The sequence below is a fragment of the Dendrobium catenatum genome, unplaced genomic scaffold (assembly GCF_001605985.2).
Source record: "Dendrobium catenatum unplaced genomic scaffold, ASM160598v2 original_scaffold_96786, whole genome shotgun sequence".
Lineage (NCBI taxonomy): Eukaryota > Viridiplantae > Streptophyta > Magnoliopsida > Asparagales > Orchidaceae > Dendrobium > Dendrobium catenatum.
Window position 1 is genome coordinate 294,739 of NW_021415225.1, and position 23,672 is coordinate 318,410.

The 23,672-nt window shown below is 34.6% G+C and overlaps 1 protein-coding gene across 1 annotated transcript; it reads left to right on the forward strand.

Moving 5' to 3' along the window:
* Window positions 1-5,631: 5,631 nt before the first annotated feature.
* LOC110108984 (probable leucine-rich repeat receptor-like protein kinase At5g49770) lies at window positions 5,632-13,823 on the forward strand. Its single transcript, XM_028691972.1, has 20 exons — window positions 5,632-5,809; window positions 5,905-6,244; window positions 6,412-6,535; window positions 6,614-6,685; window positions 6,787-6,861; window positions 6,943-7,014; window positions 7,163-7,324; window positions 7,411-7,485; window positions 7,568-7,639; window positions 8,427-8,498; window positions 8,578-8,646; window positions 8,728-8,802; window positions 9,231-9,302; window positions 9,406-9,537; window positions 10,223-10,695; window positions 10,777-10,932; window positions 11,756-11,895; window positions 11,983-12,202; window positions 12,293-12,528; window positions 13,088-13,823. Exons 2-20 carry the CDS (start codon window positions 6,166-6,168, stop codon window positions 13,589-13,591), a joined length of 2,880 nt encoding a protein of 959 aa, XP_028547805.1. The 5' UTR covers window positions 5,632-5,809; window positions 5,905-6,165; the 3' UTR covers window positions 13,592-13,823.
* The last annotated feature ends 9,849 nt before the right edge of the window (window positions 13,824-23,672 follow it).

Consider the following 23,672-nt stretch of genomic DNA (forward strand, 5'->3'; position numbering starts at 1 on the left):
GTTCACCGGACCAAATAAAAGTTCCCACTTTACATCCCATTGAAAGCCCTCACTGCCTGCACTTCTTTGAATGTCCTCTGCCAGCTTCTCGCACCCTCAAAAGTAAAGCTAATTCTTCCCTTGGTAATGGCTCAAGGCCACAAATGTTTTTAGTAGATTTTGCTCTTAATTTGCGTCGTTAGTTTTAGCTACTTATCATATGCAAAGAACTGCATTATGTGGGCAATACATAAATTTAGTCGAAAGGTTAGAATTGGGTTCAAAGCAAAAACTTCATCACTGATTGAAAGAGTTTTAAATAGGGGTTGAATTAGATTCAAATCTCTTGGTGAAAAAATATTTTGTATGATGCTTGCCCGAATAAAAATATTATAAAGATATTAATCCCAATCATGCATTAATAGAGATACAAAGTCAAATTTTATTTTATTATCATTAACATATTCTAAATTCTAAATTCATTTATTCATGATAAATTTTATTTTTAGTAACATTCAAATTATTCTCTATAATTTCTTTTTTTTTTTTTCAATTTTTACGACAGGAAAATCTTGTATCACCGTCCGACTTTCCACCGGAAATATATACGCTGGTAAAAGCGGTAAACCAATTGACGTATTGTTTGTCGGTACGACGGAATAGCCGCTGATAATTTACTGGAGGATAATCTGCCGAACTATTCGTCGTTATTTATAAAACCAACAGTTTATTCCGGTGTATTGTCCGTCGAAAATTAACGGCAGAGTATCTGGCGCATATTTTGTTTGCTTACTTAAACTCGTGAATATTTTTCGGTGGATAGTTCGACGGTAACCGTTCTAGCGGCAAATACACAAGAAAAATCCAACAGAGAAGGCCCTATTTCCCTTTTGGCGTCGTCTTCCTTCTTATTTTCTTTCCTCCTCATTTCGGTTCGCTCCGCTCACATCAGTCGCCTTAGTTTAAAGCCGCCGTCGTCGAGGCCTGTCAGTCGCCCGATGTTTGCCACCTACTTTGCCGATGTTCACCGCTTCATTTGCCGGAAACCCGTTGTAAGTTTTTTTCCTTTTATCATGGATGTTCTCGATATAAATTTGCAAGAGATTTTACCATAGTGTATGCATTTTGTTGATTATATTCTTCTTGTTGATGAGTCTAGAAATGGAGTTGATGTGTATATTAGTAGTAGAATTCAAATGAGATGGTTAAAGCAAAGGATTGAATTGAGATAAATCCTAAAAAAGAGAACAAGTGGTGAGACTTGTAATCTGTGATAGAAAATTCACCTCATACTTACGATATAAATTCTATAAGATGAGGTGAGACTTGCAATGCTTTATGATATAAAATGTAGGTCATTAAAAGAGAAACATAACATTAAGTTAAGATTTGAGACATGATACAAAATGAGCATATACGTGAAAATATTGCAGTAGCTCCTATGAAAAGATTAGATTAGAGAGAGAAATAGTTGCCTTAGATGGTTTTGTCATGTAATTAAACTACATTTTCATACTTATCTCCAGCACAAACTGTTTTTTCACATAGGTACTCCCCTGAAAACTTATACACACATTTCTTGGCGTGTTAGGATTGAAGGTCACGACCGCGGTGTCACCCGACATTGACCGTACAAATCTTTCTTGATGTGGCGGGCATGGTTTCGCTTAAATAGGAGAGACACTAGGATGCTTCTAGATTTTTCATTGACATGGTACCCATGTTAAATAACATCATATGATTTACAAATAAAATTGAAATTCATGTATTTTTTTTTCAAAAGATTTTCCAAAAATATCTAATATCTATATATCATATATATGTATGTTATATTATAGATATTACAAATCAAAGATGTTCGATGTATAACCGATTGACACAATGATGAAAGACATTAATAAATGAGTTTATTAATAGGGTGAGATTTTTCATTCAGATAATGAAAAAAATTGTCCAACTTCATCTCAGATGGAAAGTGCACTTAACAGTAGATGATGCAATTATTGATATATATCGGAGAGGGTTCATGCCATAATATTGGTATTGTACTTCTCATAGTGAGTATGAGTCACATTTTGATTCTCGATGTGACCCATCTACAAGTTCTAATATAGCTGAGAAAGAAAATATCCGACCAGATCTTGAGGACTTAGTTTATGATGCAACTAGAGTATAATTTGAACGATATACTAAAGAGTTACAAAATAACGAGGCACAGAATTTTTATGATTTATTGTATGCTACCCAACAACCAATATGAAAAGGGTGCACCACTCATTCAGAGTTTTGCATTGTTGTGAATATATTAAGCATGAAGGTAAAATATAATGTCTCCCGTGGATACTTTAATCAATTCGTTTGTCTGCTTACGAAAACCAACTCGGCAGATAATATAATTTATGTAGATTTATATCAGACAAAGAAGTTGATTTCTAAACTTGATTTGATATACACGAAGATTGATTGTTATGTCAATGAATGTATGCTATACTATAAAGATGATTTATCAGAGATTGCATGCCGTTACTGTAATGCATCAAGATTTAAATCAAAACCTGTGACAAAACAAAGCTGAAGGAAAACCAGTCAGCATCATATTTTGCTTACTCATAATTTCTAGACTATAATGATTATATGTATCCATGAGATCTATTATACATATGAGATGTTATAATGAACACATATCGCAAGAAGTTGTTATTACACATCTGTTAGAATCAAGAAATATAAGATTAGATTTATGCATAGATAATTTTATTCAATTTAGAGAGTCTGCTTCACCTTACTCATGCTGGCCCGTGAGATTCACCCCATACAATCTTCCCCCAGAATTGTGTATAACTACTCCTTATATATATTTTTATGTTTATCATTCTAGGGCCACATAATCTAAAAGCAAAGATCGATGTATTCTTATAATTGTTAATTGATGATTTAAATTCATTATGAAAAGATGGAGTAAGTACATAAGATATCTCCACCGAACAAAACTTTATAATAAAGGCATCATTATTTTGGATAATTAGTAACTTTCTTACATACTATATGCTATTAGGTTGGAACACTTCCAACAAGTTAGCTTGTCTATATTATATAGAATATATAAAGCCATTCACTTTAAAGTATGGAGAGAAGAACACTTAGTTCGATTGTCACAGTATGTTCTTACTTACAGGTCCTCCTTTTAGGCGAAATACAAATACTTTTATTAAAATTGAAATGGTGATGTCGCAGCCTTCTCCTAGATTAACTAGTGAAGAAATATTTTAAAGTGTAAAGTTCATGTTCATAATAGTGGATTCTCCAATATTAGTTGATTATAAATTATCAGGGTATGATGCTAACCACAATTAGACCAAGAAAATTATTTTTTAGTCATTTTCATATTGGAGGAAAAACCTGATCAAATATAACTTGGACGTGATGTATATATAGAAAAATATTTTTGATAATATATTCAATACAGTCATGGACATCAAAGATAAATCCAAAGACAATATAAAAATAATGATGTACTTAAAAGAGATTTGTAGGAGCAATGTTTTAGAGTTAAAAGATGATATAAATAAAAAATTTCTCAAACCAAAAGCTCCTTTCACCTTTGCTCTAGAGCAGGGACGACCAGTTTGTGAATAGTTGAAGACCCTACAGGTACTTGATGGATATTCTTCCAATTTAATAAATGTATTGACATAAGATCTGAAAGATTGTTTGGATTGAAAAATCATGACTATTATATCTTTATGCAATGTCTACTATCAAATGCCTTTAATTTTCTACCAGATCAAATTTTAAAGTCCTTGATTGAACTAAGTATCTTCTTTAAATATTTATGCTCTTCAAAACTAAATACAGATCGAGCATTTGATTCTTATAGAGCAGCATATCCTTTTCATTATGTGTAAACTTGAGAAGATATTTCCTCCAGCTTTTTTACTCTATGGAGCATCTATCCGCATATTTATCATATGAGGCTATAGTAGATGTACATGTTCGATATCTATGAATGTATCTTTTTGAAAGATATTTAAATAACTTTAAAAAGACTGTTAAGAATAAAGCACATTCCGAAGGCTTAATTTGTGAAACATATTTAATGTATGATACAACTTAGTTTTGCTTGTGTTTCTTTGACACAACGTCACAATCAAGTAGGAGTACTATAACTCAAAATATGGGTCATGCAGATTCATGTAAATCCTCAAATTTATCTGTATTCAATGGAAGTGGCGAACTCGTAGGAGCTAGTATTGTGTGATATTTGATTGATAAGGAGATGAAAACTGCCAAATTGTACGTATTGCTTAATGTGATGAAGTTTAGCCATATCTCGAGTAAGTATGACTGAGCTTGTTAATACATTTGTTACTAAAAAATTCTAAACCCTAAATTTTGCAGGAGTTTCATTAACGGTTTAAGTACGTCAGTATAATAGAAGTTCAAAAGATAGTGAAAAAAAAATTCCTTAATTGATTTAAAAATATGATATATATTTCGACTATTCATTTATACTAATTTGTCTTAATTAGTTAACAATGTTGTCAATAAACATGCTAATATATACTGGATCTATCAATTATGTGCACACTCAAGGTAATGATTAGTTATATACCTTTTTAGGATTAGGTTGCATGCGAGATGCGTGTTGATAATCTTAGGTGTCACCAGTGTACCCGTCCCTCACTAGTTCATGGAAGTTCAAAAATTTTCTAGGCCCTTAGATTTGGTGCATATCTTAATTATTCGTGGTGTGACGTTAGTTACGCATAAAAATTCAAATTTTTTTAATTTTTTATAAATTATTATGATTTATAATTTCCATCTTATATGAGATATTTATTTTAGAATGCTCCTCTCTCTTTAGGAGCAATATTGTTTATTTTTTACCAAATATAAGTCAAGAGGCAAAAATCCTAAAAATTTTTTTTATTCAATTTGTTCTTTTAAATCTCTAAATCAGAACTACTATAGGAAAACAACATTGCATTATTTCTATTTTCTTTTGGTGCCCTTCCCCTCTTGGAGTCATGGGCGGTTTTAGGGGGGTGGGGATATTTAAATTTAAATCAATTAGCTTAAAATATACTTATTATAAAATTTTTATATATTTTCAATATAATTTTATAATAATAAGTTACAATTTTTTATATATTTATTGCTCGATGTAAAATATTTTTTAGTTATATTTTTATTTAAATTCTCTATGAAAATATATGGTGAAAGAGTAGTTAAAATAGATTAGTATGATAATATATAGTTTAAAAAATTTGTGCTGAAATTAAATTAGATGAGCATGACAATAAATTTTTTTTCATTATGATAAAATTTTTCTTCTTATAATTAAAAAAATAATAAAAAAAATAAAACTATAATGTCAATTTCAAGTTTAAATGAAAAAGCTTGAGAATATTTTTAAAGTCAAAATTTTGTATACCTGCAAATAAAAAATCCCTGCTTCCCCTACCATGGAAGATATTATCATATTAGTCATGCCAATGGTAGCTTGGTGCCACTAGCCAGCTAGTGTTGGAATACAGGATAAGGGAGGTCATAAAGGGAGGGGAGGACGCCATTACAAATAAATTTTGGTGTGGCGTGTAGTGCTTTTATTACTATTCATTTGAGATTGACTTCAATCATAATATCCGCTATTCCATATGGCATAAATCAGACTTACAAGCACGCACGCCAGAGCATAGAAATTGCTTCCATTCGTTTTCTCCTTGCTGCATGCAGCGATAGAGTTTTTGACCTTGTCAATAAGGCTTAGAGTAGAAAAAGAGATAAAGAAACAACAAATCCAGCCGATGATGAGTTGGTTGTAAGAAGTGTAATTGGAACTCTACATATAAGTTTAATGACAGATTTCTTGTGCTGGTATTAAACTAATTATGTATTTATTCATTTTTATATTACGCTCTATAGGAGAAATTGGTGACATTTTCAAGGATGTTCAAAGCGATAGTTTTTAGAGGGAAGCCATGGAGAAGAAAGAGTTTGGCTTTGAAGGCGAGGAAAAGGCTTTAACTATTATAAAGTTATACTTTCTTTGCAAACCTCTTCCCTCAATATTGAGTGAATCATGTCTCTTCTGCAGTTTAACACATCTTCTAATTCAAATAACTAAGCTATCTGTAATAGTGAGAAGGCAGGATTTACCACCAGGAAGGTTGGAAAGGGAAGAATATGATTTCAAAGCTCTTTCTGTTCTTTCTGCTTGCAGGAGGCCTTCAAGTTGGTCATGGAGATACAGATGCTGGAGATGGTAATTCTTTTTTTCAGCTCTTGCATCTAATTTTTATGTATTAGAGTCTGAGAAGAAGACGTTGAGTCTGTAGGTCATTTTTATTTCCATGACCGGTTGCAGAACAAAGCGTTAAATGCTTCTAACACCATTCTATCTTCCTGTAAAACTGGTGGAATTTTTTGCAGCTGCGGCTCTCCGATCTTTGATGAACAACTGGAAGAACTCACCACCGAGCTGGGGGAAGACTAATGATCCTTGTGACGCACCATGGGAAGGAGTTGCATGTGAAAATTCGAGGGTGACTGCGCTGTAAGTCTCTCTGTGTTAATTTCTGTTGTTTGAATGACTTACAAGACATTACTTGCTCGATTTTTGTTCTGATTTCAGGAAACTGTCAACTATGGGACTCCAAGGTAAATTAAGCAGCGACATATCCCAACTTTCTGAGCTTCAATTGCTGTAAGTTCTAGTCTTCCAGATACTAAGGATATAGATGTCAAGGTGAATCTTAAAGTTTAGGTACTGAATTCCATGGAATTATAAACAAAAGTATTATGTAGGGATCTGTCCTACAATAATGATCTTAATGGTTCACTACCTTCTAGCGTAGGAAATCTGAAGCAGATTACCACCCTGTGAGTAGAGCAACCTTGTTACTTTCTGAAATTCCCTGTAGAATGTCATAAATCAACTGAAGTTTTCATTTTTACTTGAAGGATCTTGGCAGGCTGCAGCTTTTCTGGAATCATTCCACAAGAGCTTCATAGCTTAGAAAAACTCTCATTCTTGTAAGAATTATTCCAATGATAATCTATACATTGAGCAATATCATTAATTAAAATCATAAAACATCTGTTACAGCATCATTTTATTTTATTTTTATTTTCTTTTTGCACATTATTATGAACCTTTTCATTCATTTGTCTTCCATTGAAGAGCTCTGAACTCAAATAAGTTCACTGGAAGTATACCTCCTTCTATTGGCCTTCTCTCCAATCTATATTGGCTGGACCTTGCAGACAATAAGCTTACAGGACCTATTCCTATCTCATCCAACGGATCCCCAGGCTTGGATCTTCTCATTAACACTAAGCATTTGTGAGTGTATTTATTCTAAATCCTCATCATTATATATACTTTTGCTGTCATACAAATCATATTTCGCTTCGCGTGGAATTTAACAGCCATTTTAACAAGAATCAGTTATCTGGCCCGATACCGAGTGGTCTCTTCAGTTCTCAAATGCAACTAATACATCTGTAAGTGTGGAAACAGAATATATGGTTTAGGCTTGTGTTAATTAACATGAACATTACTTGATTATCGGAAGGATATTTGCAGACTCTTAGATTCCAACAAATTTACAGGACAGATCCCAGAATCAATAGGACTCGTAACATCGCTAGAGGTTCTGTAAGTAAACTTAGCACCTATGTTGTACCGATACATCTATTTATAAAGAAGTGTTGTATCCGATACACTGATACACGGATTGTCTCCGATACGACACCGATACGTGTCATTGTCAGATACGGCTTTGTTGTATCCAATTAAAATACAATTTAATTTCAAAAGGTCACGTGTATCCGATACGCGTGTACATTGAAAAACAATTTTTTTTTTTGAAAAAAGACCCGTTGTATTTACTTCCGCGGCTGCGACCTAGGTTCTCTCATTTCCTAGGTGGATTTGAGTCTCTTGATGATATGAGAATATTATAAATTGCTAATGTTTCACTTGATGAACCTAAATTAGAAGCTATGATATTTATTGAAGATGATATAGAAGTTCAAAGACAAATCACTGAAGAAGCTAATCATATCATTCCTTCTATTGAATTGTTCAAACTTCATATGCTAGACAATTTATATTTATGCTTTTGTTATTGTATTAAACATGTAATGCTTACTTTTGTTTTGATAGCATACGGTACAAGGCTACAAATGATGTTACTTTCACTTTTTTTGTAATTTCAAAAATTATGTTTTGATTGCTTTCTTAATTTTTATAAATGATTTATAAATTATAATGTCGTGTCCGTGACGTACATGTATCCTATATTTTTAAGAATTGACGTGTCCCATATCCGTATCGTGTCGTATCCGTGTCGTTGTATCCGTATCGGTGCAACATAGCTTAGCACCATAACTACTCTCTCATTATTTACCATATATTAACAAGCACAAACATTTTGCTACAGACGACTTGACAGTAATTCTTTAAGTGGCCGAGTTCCTTCTACCATAAACAATCTTACAGTAGTCAACGAGCTGTAAGTTAAACAAAACAATAACAGAATCTAAAAAATCTAATAACAAACAGATTCACTTTAAAGCATCCAATTCATTCAGGAACTTGGCCAACAATCAACTAACCGGAGCACTGCCTGATCTGACTGGGATGAACCTCCTCAGCTATGTGTAAGATATAGTTGAGATTATACTGACAATTCGCAGAAAGGTAGTTTTACTCATTAGCAAATTTTGCAAAATGGTTTACAGGGATTTGAGCAACAACAGTTTTGATTCCTCAGAAGCTCCAGCCTGGTTCTCCACGCTTCAATCGTTGACTACTTTGTGAGTTCTCTGATAAGTTGCACGGAATTATGGCAGTTAATAATTTGATCTCCAGCTAATTTAATCCCCGCAAAGTTTTTTGATCTATAACAGGTTAAGCTAAATCTGATCATAGGATAGTTCAATTCAATTTTGTTTCTCGTTTACATTGATTCAAACAAAAAATCGATATAATCTCGATTGATTTTGATTTATAAGATAAATTCTTAGTCCAACGTGAGTACCTTCACCCTTAATTGTATTAATTCTTAGTCCAATGTGAGTACCTTCACACTTTACTATGGCTCAATTCATGTTCAACCCTGTCATGGCTTAGGTCATTTAGTCAGCTAGTTGATATTCAAGCCTCAATATGCTTCATGGAATTGCCAAGTACTTTTGTTTAGTAGCAGACCATCTCATTTGACATACATTTCTTCGGCTTGCAGGGTGATAGAATCTGGAGGACTTCATGGTAATTTTCCATCCAAAGTGTTCAGCTTTCCTCAGTTACAACAAGTGTAAGTGATCAACAACAACATCTCTGACAGCAAATTTCTGATATAGACGGGTAGAAGTATTTCTCTTGGTAACAAATAAGTCAATCTGATAATGACTTAGCAGGTTATTAAGTGAGAATGCATTCAATGGTACTCTTGATTTAGGTAATCCCAGCTCAGAGTTACAGATGGTGAATTTCCAAAACAATGCCATCTCTGGGTACAAATCTTCTGCAACTTTCAATGAAATTCTAATGTGAGTTCCTAGAACATTCCAGTTTGGTTGTTGATGTGGAGCATTTTAGCTTAAAACGTTCCTAGGATTATCTAATTTAGTTTGTTACAAGTTGTTACATGTTTTCCAGAATCTTCTAGGTTTCTCTAATTTTCTACTTGCTTATTATCTCTTTTTAAAGCTTTAAGCTTGGTGTTATCTTTGTTCCATGGATTGTGATTCTTTTCTTTCAAGCATATCCTTCTTCCAACGATCCAATCTACATCAGTTTGGTATCAGAGCCCGGAGCTTGCGAAGAATGATGGACTGCAGAAGGTGGACTGTCGACGACGATCGAAGCCAAAGAAGGTGGGCTGCAAAAGAAGATGCTCTGATACCAAACTAATGTAGATTAGATCGTTGGAAGAAGAGGATGCTTGAAGGAAGAGAATCCCAATCCAGAGAACAAAGATAACACCAAGCTTAAAGCTTCAAAAAGAGATAATATTCATAACGCTCAATTCCTTTTACACAATGTATATATATATATAATAAGCAAGTAGAAAACTAGAGAAACCTAGAAGATTCTAGAAAACATTTACCAACTTGTAACAAACTAAATTAGATAATCCTAGGAACGTTTTAAGCTAAAATGCTCCACATCATTAGTTCTTGAGAGTTAAAATAAATGTAATCATAGTTATATGATGGATCAATGCTTTTTCAGACTTGTTGGAAATCCGGTATGCACTACTCTGCAAGCAAATCCCATCTATTGCAGCCTGCAACAACAAATGAAAGTTCCTTATTCCACTAGCCTAGGCCATTGTAATTCTGCTTTATGTTCCCTTCAACAGAGTGTCAATCCTCAGAGTTGTTCATGCGCTTATCCATATCAGGGATTCTTAGTATTTCGGGCGCCATTTTTCCGAGATGTTACAAACATCACACGGTTTCAAGATCTTGAAAGTTCCCTTTCGAGTAAGCTAAGCCCTGCTATTGGGTCAGTGTATCTATCACAGTTGACCTTCAACGAGAATAATTATTTGGAAATGCAACTGAAACTCTTTCATCCAACTGCAATGTACTTCACACGGTCAGAAATTCAGAAACTTGGGTTTTCTCTGAGCAACCAAACTTATAAACCTCCAGCAGAATTTGGACCATACTATTTCAGTGCCTTTCCATATCCTTTTTCAGGTGAAGTATCCGTATACAAGAACCAACTTCAATCTTTTTTTTTTTTATTTTTTTATGATCAAATGACAGAATATATTTCAGACAGCAATGGCGGAAAAAATTCAATGAGCACGGGCGCTATAGCTGGAATTGCAGTTGGTTGTATCATTCTACTCATTCTACTAATAGTTCTTGCAATTTATGCCATCGGGCAGAAGAAGAAGGCAGAGAGAGCCGTTGAACAATCAAAACCTTTTGGTAAAGCTCTCATTGCAACAAGCTTTGAATTGATTACTCTCAAAAGAGAAACAAATTAAGAAATTTTAATGGCAAGGCTGTTTCATTTACACGTAAAATTAAATTGGAACAAAGGAACACGTGCTGAATTACTGATGAATTTATACAAAATAAATTTTTCATAAGCCAAATCCAAGGATCCGATCCCGGAGGCAAAGGAACTAAATTGACCTATTTTCATATTTATTTGGACTCATCATTTATAGTTGAAATGTTATAATTTACTTAAAATTTAAAACAATTTGGAATATAATAGATATGAATTATGATGATTGTTTATTCTAAGCTAAGTTTTAGTGTTTTTTTTTTTTGAATAAGACCTCATGCATGAACATCATTATTATTGAATAAGTTATTGAACTTAGGATGAATTCAGTAGCCATTGTTTTAACCTTTTTTTTTTTTAATAATTTTCTTTTGATGATTAGACATCACCAGCTTGAGGATCCATCATTTGATATTTTTTTCTTGAGTTTTGTTCTTATTTCTATTGTTTTTCACAATTGCGCTATGTGTGGTTGGGAACTAAGCTAGAACATCTAAGGTTTCGTTTGGGACGGCTTTCTTACTACTTCTTAAAGGCAGCTTTTTAGTAAAAAAAATTAATTTTTGTACTAGAAAACTGCCTTAAGAAGCAATAAGAAAGCCGTCCCAAAAGAAGCCTAAGTATCACCCTCTTCAATTCCATCTATACATCCCTAGAAGTAGACATTCATGCCTTCATATTTCAAAGAAGTTTCAAGCATTACTAAGTTTCACTCTTTTCTTCTTCCCTATCTTAAAGCGTCATGGATATCAACAACCAAAGATAATGGTGGTGCACCACAACTTAAAGGAACAAGATTGTTCTCATTTGAAGAACTCAAAAGGAGTACAAAAAATTTTTCAGAAGCCAATGAAATTGGATCAGGAGGTTATGGCAAGGTAACCCACCCATGTAACAGTCAAAGCATTAAGTGATGCAAATGATTTACGCACACTTGTCACATTCAAATGGTCATTCCTGTTCAGGTCTACAGAGGTATTCTATCAAGCGGGGAACTTGTAGCAGTTAAAAGAGCTAAGCAAGGATCCATGCAGGGTGCACTTGAATTCAAGACTGAAATCGAACTGCTTTCAAGGGTTCACCACAAAAACCTAGTAGGCCTTGTTGGCTTTTGCTTTGAGCAAGAAGAGCAAATGCTGGTGTATGAATACATTCCCAATGGAACACTAAGGGAGAACTTAACGGGTCAGTTAACTCAACGAGTCGCTTGTGTTTCCAAAATTTACAGTTTCTTGTAGCATTTATCTATATTGTTGCTAATATTACCACCTGCAGGGAGAAGAGGAATACAACTGGATTGGATCAGGAGACTAAAAATCGCTCTAGGCTCAGCTAGAGGATTGGCATATCTTCATGAACTTGCTAATCCTCCAATAATTCATAGAGATATTAAGTCTACCAATATCCTTTTGGATGAAACTTTGACAGCTAAGGTTGCAGATTTTGGTATCTCAAAGCTTGTTTCAGACAGCCAGAAGGGTCACATTTCCACCCAAGTCAAGGGAACCTTGGTAAATGCTCCATTTAATCATACTCCAAAGTTTCAAATTCTCTGTTACCTAGCCCTTCTGGCTTGAAAAGTTTGAGTTCTTCATAACTAAGATTTAGGCTATGTTTGGGTTGGCTTTCTTACTGCATTTTAAATAAGCTTTTTATAATAAAAATTAAAATTTTTGTACTTGAAAGCTGCTTTAAGAAGCAATAAGAAAGCCATCTCAAACAAAACCTAAGACTTCGCTTGAAACGGATGCGTTTTGGTACATAAATTAAAAATTTTGTACTAAAACTTTGTTTTAAAAAGCAATAAAAAAATCGTTCCAAACAAAGCCTTAGTCACTGTTAGAAAAGCTAAGAAAAAAATCTAACCATACTGTCGCATTTGTAGAGAGTTATTTTCATTGCTTGAACCTGAGTCCTAAAAATTACACTAGAGGTAACTTAATAATAACCACAAGCACCCCACTTAGGGATAAGAGGGTTAGGAAACCTAGAGCATATATTTGACTTGTGCTGAAAACCGTCAAGTATATGGATGACTAAAATAATTTTCCGTTTGGGAAATATTTGCAGGGTTATTTAGATCCAGAATACTACATGACTCAGCAGCTGACTGAGAAGAGTGATGTTTATAGCTTTGGAGTGGTGATGTTGGAACTGATTACTGCCAAACTACCAATAGAGAATGGCAAGTATATCGTTAGGGAAGTGAGATTGATTTTGGATGACATAGATGAAGAATATTATGGCCTAAAGAACATAATTGACCCAATGATTGCAAAGACTACAAATCTGATAGGATTCAAGAGGTTTGTAGAGCTTTCCATGAAGTGTGTTAATGAAACTGCGGCATATCGGCCAACAATGAATGAAGTGGTGAAAGTGATTGAGACAATGCTACAGAATGAGGGACTGAAAACAAGTTCCAGTTCTGCAACTTCATCTGTTACTGACTTTGGGAACACAATTGGTGCTTATCATCCTTACAACGATTCACCAAGGAGCAAGGACATGAACGGCGACGCTTTCCAGTATAGTGGTGGTTACTCATTTGCCCGAAGAGTTGAGCCAATATAGTGGGCTTATTCCTTTTCTTTTTAAACAAAAAGTCAGTCTTGGCTCTTAAATTGTATTTTGTAAGGCCAAAACTCTTCAATACCATTCCACACAGTTTGCTGCATGCCCATCAAGTTGCATGACCTTTTTTTCTTCACTTATCAGGTTTAATTACCAGTTTCATGGCTTCTCTTTTAACGCCAAACATGATTCGTATAAGATGAATAAGAAAGTGTATGTGAAGCTTTTTCCATTTTGATACAAATGGTGGAAAACAAGAAATCTCAGTTTTTTCTGCTTGCTTTTTGGAAAATTGATCCTGTAAATCATTAAAAAAAAATATTTGCTAGCCTAATTTGGTTATTCTTTCTCAGATGGACTTCTTTTCTTTGTTAGCAGGACATCAAGCCAGATTGAGGCTTTCATTAACAAGAAATCGTGGCAAAGACTTACCAATGCCATTACTAACCAGGCATCATTTTGGCAGGGTTATGTGGGCTCTAAGTATTTGGAAAGCTCAACATGCTTATTGCCTCATCAGCATGGTATTACTTCTTGAATTGAAGTTCGAAACTAATAAATGATTTAACATGGTCATGAACAACCCGTTAGCTAAGCATGATGCTTTTTGAAATCCTAGTTGTACTTCAACTTTCAAATTGCATTGAAACTATCCACATGTCAAGCTGACTTGAAATACCCAGTTGAATGCTTCGGAATCTCAAGGAATGTTTTCTTTTTCAAATAGCAACAATAATTTTGTTAGGCTACTATTTTCTCATTGGTTTTTAGAAAATTGTGTTAGAAAGTTATTTTTTGCAATCAGAGTAATGTAATACTTTGTTTGGGACAACTTTTGAGATTTTTTTTATTACTTTCAAAAAAAATTTATACTAAAAAACTGCTTATGAAAATAATAAAAAAATAGTCCCAAACGAAACCTAAGTTGCTTTCAACACAACAATTTAACAATTAATTTTATGCAACAGTACGGTTGTTCCAAACAGTCCCTCAATCGAGCACTTTTGAACCACTATTTCCACAATTATGATTTGAAACTCCTATTTTGACAAGCCAATTATGCTTGAGCCTTGAAATTCACAATTCCCCTCGGCCATTGTGGGCTCCAAAAATTCATGCCTCAGCCTCTCCACGAACCTTTTCTTTCTTTTTCGGGTCGTCAAGGAGAGTTTTAACGTTTAGGTTCCGAGGCAAATTTTCAGAAGATAGATTGAGTTTTGAAATAAGACGCCACCTAGAGATTTCTCCCTCATTTTGAGAGGACTTTATGATATGAGTTAGGTTTCCTATAGGCACAAGCCCCTATAGTTAATTACCCTCCCGGTAATAAAAGAGAACTTCGATTAAGGCTAGTCGTGAAATAGATACATATATTCAGCATATAGTAGTAGTATGTTTAGTATTTGAAAATTTAATATTTAGAATTAGAAATTTGTCACCTTGCATTTAAAGCAGATGGTGGGGGGGATATAGTGATGAATCCGATCATGATCTCATGGTTTTGTCATCACGAGTCATCATAGTCCCTAGTCTACTTTGTCAGAGGAGGTAGTCGACCCAACTTGACAGAAGGATTCTTGTCGGTAACCATGGGTTAATTCATCTAAGGATACCTTATAGAATTTGGGTGACTATGTGGACAAATTTGAATTCACCTTAACTAACGAGGGCTTTGCTCCCCATCGATTATATCCTATTGATTCATTACTAAATGATTTTGCACCATTGGAGAAAATATGAGCTCTGATCATCACTGTAATTTAATGGTGTCATTTGACATCAAAATCACCCGGTCATAGGGTGCCAGTCATAATCGTTTACTTGCATGTTGTAGTATCATTTGGTGGCTAAACCACTGATTAGAAGAAACATGCCACATTCTTACTGGAAAGAGACTGATTGATAATGAATCCTAGTAACATTCCTGATCAGACATTTACTCTTTGTGAGATAAACACTATAGGAAAATTGTCAATTACCGGCAGCTTTTTCTGCTGGTTAGCATTAATTTTTCGGGGGTTTTTGAAAACTACCGGTAATTTTTTGATGGTTTATTAACCGACAATATAAACTGCATAGGAAACAAATTGTAGAGGTGAATTTCTGGCGATTAATTTTACTGGCGGCTTTCTATCAGCATACACAACCGATAATTTTTGGCGGTCATATTGCCGGTGACCGCCAATTAATTACTGATGTCGTACCGGCCATCTCAAACACTGGTTTTACCGGAGTTCCAGCCATCAGTTGACTGACGGTTGACCACCGGTTTACCGCCAGTATTTACCGGCAGCTATATTAAAATTTGGTCGGTTATTTGATCGCCGGAATTACCATTGGTAAATGCTGATTTTCCTATAGTGAAAGTGATTTTCATATTTGCCAAACTATTGCGGAAGGTGGATAAATATTTTTGCTTTAAGTATTTTAGTGTTTTATTTCAATTTTAAATATTTGAGGCTTTGATGATTTTTTAGTTTTGAATTTTTATGGGAATTTGAGAGGCATTTTAAGATATTTGGGGTCTCATCCGGTTGAGACTTTTTATCAACACAACCATCATCAGGGTATTTATGGGTTATTTCATTTTATTTGTTAAACCTTATCGACTTTGTCAACTTGACGACAAATGATCGGGTTCATTGTCGGCTTTATACTTTCATTAATAATTTTTCTTTGTTATTGGCCTTAAAGGCCTAATATGAATGTATTAAATAAATATCTCATTCCATGTCACAATCATATGTTTATTTGATAGTTTAAGCCATGTCGATTCCTATCTATTGACATAGAAGGATGGACTCAAACTTAGGTTCATTTTTTGATCTGTGCAGCATATTTAGACATCACATGTGTGCATACATCACACTCATCGGGGACCATGTAGGTATATACTTTTATATGCATTTTGTGTGATGCATTTATTTAGTGGTTATATGTAAGTAGTGCAATGAGTGTACACGACATATTCATATGTATGATAAATTTTATATTTGGATACTATTTAGTTGCAGTGTGGGATATTTTGTATATTACGTGATGACTTACTATATTTGTGTATGATTTGTATATATAATGTGTTGATACATTATCTGCTTTCTTTCACATTGTATTAGCATGATAGTTCAGTGTTTGCATATAGTGTCTGATGTGTTTGCATGTTAGCTTTGCTTGCACAATGCATTGACATGATGATTTAGTGCTTGCATATAGTGTATGATGGGTTTGCATGTTAGAATATCATGCTACTTCTATGCAACATATTTTACATATTGGATATTGTGCTTGAATAATGCATTTCCTATTTTGAAATATGTATATGCAAGATGTAGTTGTAAGTTAATGCAATGTGTCTCCATAGAGTGGCGTTGCATATTAAATGATGTGCTTGCATAGTGTACCTTGCACATTGCAATGTATATATTTTGCATCTTTTAGAGCTTTACAAAATACACATGCATATTCTGAACGTATAAATGTGCACTATAATGCATGACGAGTGTTTTTGTACTATTTGAATATAACCAGTTATGCAGGTAGTGATTCTTTGGAATTGCATAATTTTTATTTATGAGGTTATAAACACCTTATGTATGCTTGTACGAATGTTATAGATTCGATTGAGTTATTTATCAGTGCATTGGGTTTCATTTATCCCACATTGACAATACAATTTAGTTCATTTAATCGTATGTATATTATCAGCTTCTTTAATATTCAACATGCAGGAGTATACTTCATCCAACAAGTGAGTTACACATCGTACTAGGAGTCTTCGATCTATTATTTCCAAACAAACTGATTTATCTAGTGTGATAATATGGCGCTGCAAATTTACTGCTTTGTTTTATCAATGACCTATAGCTTTTTTACTTCTCATTTCTTATTTTTGCTTATAGGTGAATCATAACATTGCACTGCATGTTATTTACTGCTTTATGTAGGTGAACTGTCATGCATTAGTGAATCTCCTACAGGTGTTTGTGAATAATTGCATTCCTCACAGGCTCTTGTGTTTGCTTGTAGATAGTATGTTGTGTTTGTGATGAATTTTCTATGGCAGCTTATAAGTGTTTGTATTTTACATGTCATCCATTTTTACTTGCAAGGAATTACTACATTTGCTTGACACTGAATCATCATTAGTTGTAGGAAAAGCATTCACTGCATGTTGTTGGTTATCACTTGTAGGTATATTATTTTGCATACAAAAAATCATCTATCATTACCAGCATATATTCACATTAATCATATGCTATATCGTGTATGCTTGCAAGGAGCTTCATTATTTACAAATGAGTTGGTGTATTCATTTGAATACGGGTGCTGACTACCAGGTGAGTTGCATTCATTATATATTGCAATGGTGGATTTTCTTGTATAACATGCTATTTGCTTGCATTCCAACTGCATGTCAACATTTACTATCGAATGGGTTGCATTTCTCACTACTTTCTTCGTGCATGTAGGTTGATAAGTTGCCATTCAATGCAAATCCATCCCTCATGCTTATAGGGAATTATTAATGTGAATGTTGCATATTGATTATTCGATCTTTGCTTGCAAGTAGTGTTTCGTGTCCTTGATTGTAAATAGGTTGTCATATTCCCTACAATCTTTGTCAGTCATTGCTTGTGCATGAGTCATGTCGAATATTACAACCCCTTTATTGATCTTAATGGTAACTTGTGACTTATATAATGGATTTTCTCGCTGTTGCTTGCATTTCAATTAACATGATAATCTTTTGATATTGATTGAAAATCTTATGTTATTGATTGCAAGCATGTCTCACATATGCATTTCAGTATTCACACTAAACAAGTAAGAAGTCATAGTTATTATGGTGTTTTTCAGTGTTAATAAATCATTGGCTCAATAAATAGAGTCGTCATTCTTTACCCATCAGCATATTAATAATCTCCTTATAACTCTTGCTACAAGAAACTTGTTATTTATCTGTGGTTTAAGTGACTGTTTTTAATAATACATCACTGGAAATTCTGGCGGTAAAATAACCGTCAGAACCAACTGATATGATTTAATATAATATATAATTATAAAATGAATTAAAACTTAAATATAAAATTAACTTAATTTAATTTATTTATCATAACTATAAAATATTAAATATTATTAAAATAGTAATAAATATTAAATATTATAAAGTTTATTAGATATTAATTTAATTTTTATTATTTAAAAAATGCAAACTAAATAAGTGATTTATTATATTTTTACATCTAATTATGTTGCTACTTTTTTTATCAATAATAGCAAGGCAATCATGACATTTGGATTGACACAAATAATTACTTAAACATAATTTCATTGAAAATGCAGTATATGTTTGCCGATTTCAAAGAAAATGCTATCAGTGTTCACATTTTGCTTTAAAATGCAAACAGTAATCGCGTTTTCTTCAAAAACTTGATTACTATTCACTGGTATGATCCTCTTTAAACTTTTTTATTATTAAGATCATTTAGCTAATACCTATTTAAATTATGATCTTTTTAAAAATTTGCCCTAAGCGTAGCAGAAAAATTTACAAATTTAAGTACATATCCGCTTCTAACAAGCATGGTGCGAATATTGCCTTTTACTTGTGTAGGTGATGAAGATCCCATGCGCTTTTGATAAGTGTGTTGAAAAAGAAGACTCTCCACTGTGGTGTCAGTAAACACCCATTGTCCCACTTATGATAAGAGTGGCTAGTAGGCCATAGATCTTCCAAAATTTATTTTAAATGGGAGAGACATTGAGAGACTGCCCAAATTTTGTCTGAATGATAATTTGACTTAGAACTTTAAAAGCAACATGCACAACTAAAATAATATAACAAAAACAAAGACTTAAATGAAATGACAGGAATCAAATCTAAATGAACATTTGAGTTAAAAAATTTTATTAAATAAAATTTATGAACTTAAAAGGCAATAGCCGGTGACCTATAATATATATATATATATATGCAACTTGCTTACATGCGATAATAGAACGAAAAACTTATAACAAATGTATCAGTCTGCTTGCAGGAGATTACGATGGACTTTTACTAAACAAAATAATTTGCTTATAAGGTTGAGGTACTTCAATGAATGCAATGACATGCCTACGGTGGGAAATTTAATTTTAAAACAAAACAAAACAAAACCAAAACTTGGGCTATGTAGGCACACACCCCGTGTAGGTGTCGTCGCCAATAGCGTCGGCCGACTAGCCAATTTGGCCGCCAAGTTACGTCCAGGTTTTTTTTGGGTCGGACAATTCAATTCTAATATTTTTGGGGTCCCCAAAACCATTTTTTGATATTTCGAACTCAATTTTAGCACTTTCAGAGCACAACAGAGCCTCCACAATTGGTTTCAAGAAATTTAAGGAGTTTTGGAGCATAAATTTTTGACATTTTTTTGCTCCAATCGACATTTATACTTTAATAAAAACTAAAATTATGATGAAGGACATTTTACTTGGTTTATGACCCCAAGGGGAGGTCCACATCAACGTACAGGAAGCTATCATGCCTCGTAACTTGTCTAAAATTGTAATTTTGTATTGTAAGCAGTTTAAAGGCTCACACAGATATTTTCAAACTCTGCAAACTTCAAAGTCCGTAAATAGGGGGCAACTGATACCTCACCAAAAAATTACCTTGATCAAGCACAAATCTTGAGGCATTTCAAATTTGAAAAATTATGAAATTAAAGTTGGGACTTTCTGAACTCCAAATTTGGCAAACTTATAATCAAATTGAACATCTCAGTGAGACAAAATTGACGATACCAAAATTGGTCCATTCATAGCCCAAATGGGCTCAAATTAAGGGCTTAGCATATTTAAAAGCCCCAAAGCATTAATTGTATGATTGAGGGATATCCAAATTTGACGTGCTTATAGTCAAATCAAGTGACTTGACGAGACAAAAACAATAAGCCCAAGATCGCTTAACTCCGACATTATTAAGGAGCTTAAATGCTTAACAAATGCTCAATTATCGAGGGAATCAGTATGATCCATTTGATGTAACAATCCAAATTTTTCGTAGATCTTCTCTAAATTTATAGAACATGCCATTTTCAAAATCTATAAATAGACCCCCTCTTCCCACATGAATAAGGGATTGAGACATTTAGTGGATTAGACCATAGTCCAGGGACTCAAGAGAGCTATGTGGCTGAGGCTTTAAGCATCTTGGAGCTCCACCCTGGCACCACTACTGGCTAACCCTTACCACCAGGTCGTCACTACTAGACCTCTGCCCAACCATCACCATCGGACCTCCATTTGGTAGCCATAGTCGGGCCTTCATCTAACCTCTGTTGCCCGCCTACTATGGTCCCACCAACTATCATCGCCATAGACTACGGTCCCTCCAACCACTAACGACAGTCCCTCCTAGTAGCATTTCCCACTGTCGACTATGACCACCATAGCTTGCCAACGAAGGTCCCTCGAACCACTGTCACCCACAGATGACGGTTCCTCCAACCTCCATCCCCTGTCAATGAAGGTTTTTCTAGTCCCTCTGATCACCGTCTCCCACTAACGATGGTCCCTCCAACCATGGTCGCCTACCTATGACGATCCTTCCAACCATCATCGTTCACCAACTACGATCCCTTCGATCGCTGTCACAGGTCAACTATGATCCCTTCAACTATCATCGTCCACTAACTATAATCCCTACGACCAAAGTCGCCCATTGACTATGGTCCCTCTAACCACTACGGTCCGCCGATTATACTTCCTTCGACCACTGTCCCCCACCAACTATGGTCCCTTCGACCACTGTCGCCCATCGATTTTGATCCCTCCAACCACCATCTCCAGCCGACTATAATGCATTCGATCTAAGCACCCAACTAAGATCCCTTCAACCTCCATCTCTCGATTAAAGTCCTACTGACCAAATGAACAGACCAATACCCTCTTGAGAACAGATCTCATGTCATCAGATTCCTCCAAATCCAAATAGTAATGTATGACTACAATCTTTTCAACCTCCATCCAACTATTTAATGTGCTATGTATGATGTATATTGAGTCAACGCTTTCCCCTAAGGAAGGGCATTATTTGTAATTAACAAAAATACTAGTAGAATCATTTTTTTGAGCCAGACCCTATGAATTTTTTCCATTCTAGGATTTTCCAAGTAAAAATTTTGATGTCTCTAATGATTCTTGCACATCTCTCTCTTATTTATTTATGTGTTGGATCTTCATACAAAGATTGTACATTAAACTTTATATCTTTTTGCCGTCATGAATGTTCAAGGATATAACAACCAACTATTTGTTGCTTTGTTTAAAAATGTGAAATTTCTATTGCCAACATTGCCACCCTGAAGTATAAGAAGAAAAAGTATTTTAAATCCCATTGCTATAAGTATTATTAGGGCATTTTCAAGAACAATGTTTTGTCGGTTATGAATTTTATTTAACTTTTTCTTTTCGGCCCATTATGCCCATATTTTATGGACTTATCGCTCTATTGTATAGTTTGACACATCATTTTTTGTAGTTGGGTGACTCTTTTTTTTTTCTTGCCTTTGTATTCTTTCATAAAATTGGCTATGTTTTTCTAATTTTGTGGTTATTTGGGAAGCAACTTTCTTACTAAAAACATGACAAAATATTCAAGGGGTAGATAAATAGAGAATTAACATTTGTATGAAGATTCAACATGCATACAATTAGAGTGTTGACCATGATTTCATCAAGCCTTTGGGTCAAGGGGGACTTGGTCAAATTGACCAAGCCAGACCCTAGACCACTCCCCTTTAGTTCAGCGGGTCAAGCCAAGTATGCTGAGCCCAGACCTAGGCCCTGGGTCAACTTGGTTAACCCAATTGACCCAAATCTCTTCACTTTAAAATTCAAATCTCCTTGGTTCATTCTCACACCTCTCTTGGGTTCAATGGGTCAAGCCCAACCTATTGGGCCTAGACCCATGCCTTGGGTCAACTTGATCCCAACCATTCATCCCAAGCTTAGGCCTTTAAATAGAGATTTTAGGGTTCAATAGAGAGGACTCTTGCTCTTACTCTCACCCTAGGCTCTCCCAACCTGATATCTTTTGTGTGTGAGCTCCCATACTCTCCTTCCACCTTTCCCTACCTAAATCCATCGGTCAAAGACCACCAGCGGTGAGATCTCCAACCAACTGAGACCACAAATGTTCCAAGGCTTCCTCCGTTCGATCCAATGTGTTTCAAGCATTGAGTTCAACTAAGGAAGTGTACGAGGACAATATACAAGCTCAACCATATCAAAATCTCGAAGATTTAATGATGAGATTTCCTAGAAACCCTAGACCTAGGACACAATACTTAGCTCTAAATAACTTTTCACACTATGAATTTTAGAACACGAAACCTATCCCCCATGAATGCTCTTCATGAGTAGAGTCTATGGTTATAATTTCATATTATTTGGTCCATTAGATCGAGAAAACAAGGCATTTTTCTCCCTAGGGTTTCGGGTTACACGTGCATGCAACATGATGAGAATGAGACCGTTGATCTTTTGATCAACTGTTAATATTCCATCGCTCAGTGGTTTGGATCAACTAGAGGATTCGATCTTGCATCCTTGATCTTTTTCAGGTGAGATCAGAGCCCTTGCTCTCATACCACGGAGGATCCGACGGTCGCCAGAGTGTGCTAACTTGATCAACAGTTAATATTCCATCGCTCAGTGGTTTGGATCAACTACAGGATTCAATCTTGCATCCTTGATCTTTTTCAGGTGAGATCAGAGCCCTTGCTCTCATACCACGGAGGATCCGACGGTCGCCAGAGTGTGCTAACGCAAATAAAGGGAAAGCGAGTCCGACGCCACCTTTTCATTCATTTGCAATGATTACGCGATAGCGCAATTATCACAAATAATTGTTGCGCAGACCCTGTAGTTAAGGGAGCCAATCCTGAGCCGCCTCGTTACCCACCGCCAATTTAATTTTTTTAATTAGTTTTAATAGTTTTATAAGTCTTTTTTTAATTTGATTTCTTCAAAAATTATTTTTAAATTAAAAATATACATATAATATATTAAAATTTTAAGAAAAATATTTCCTTTA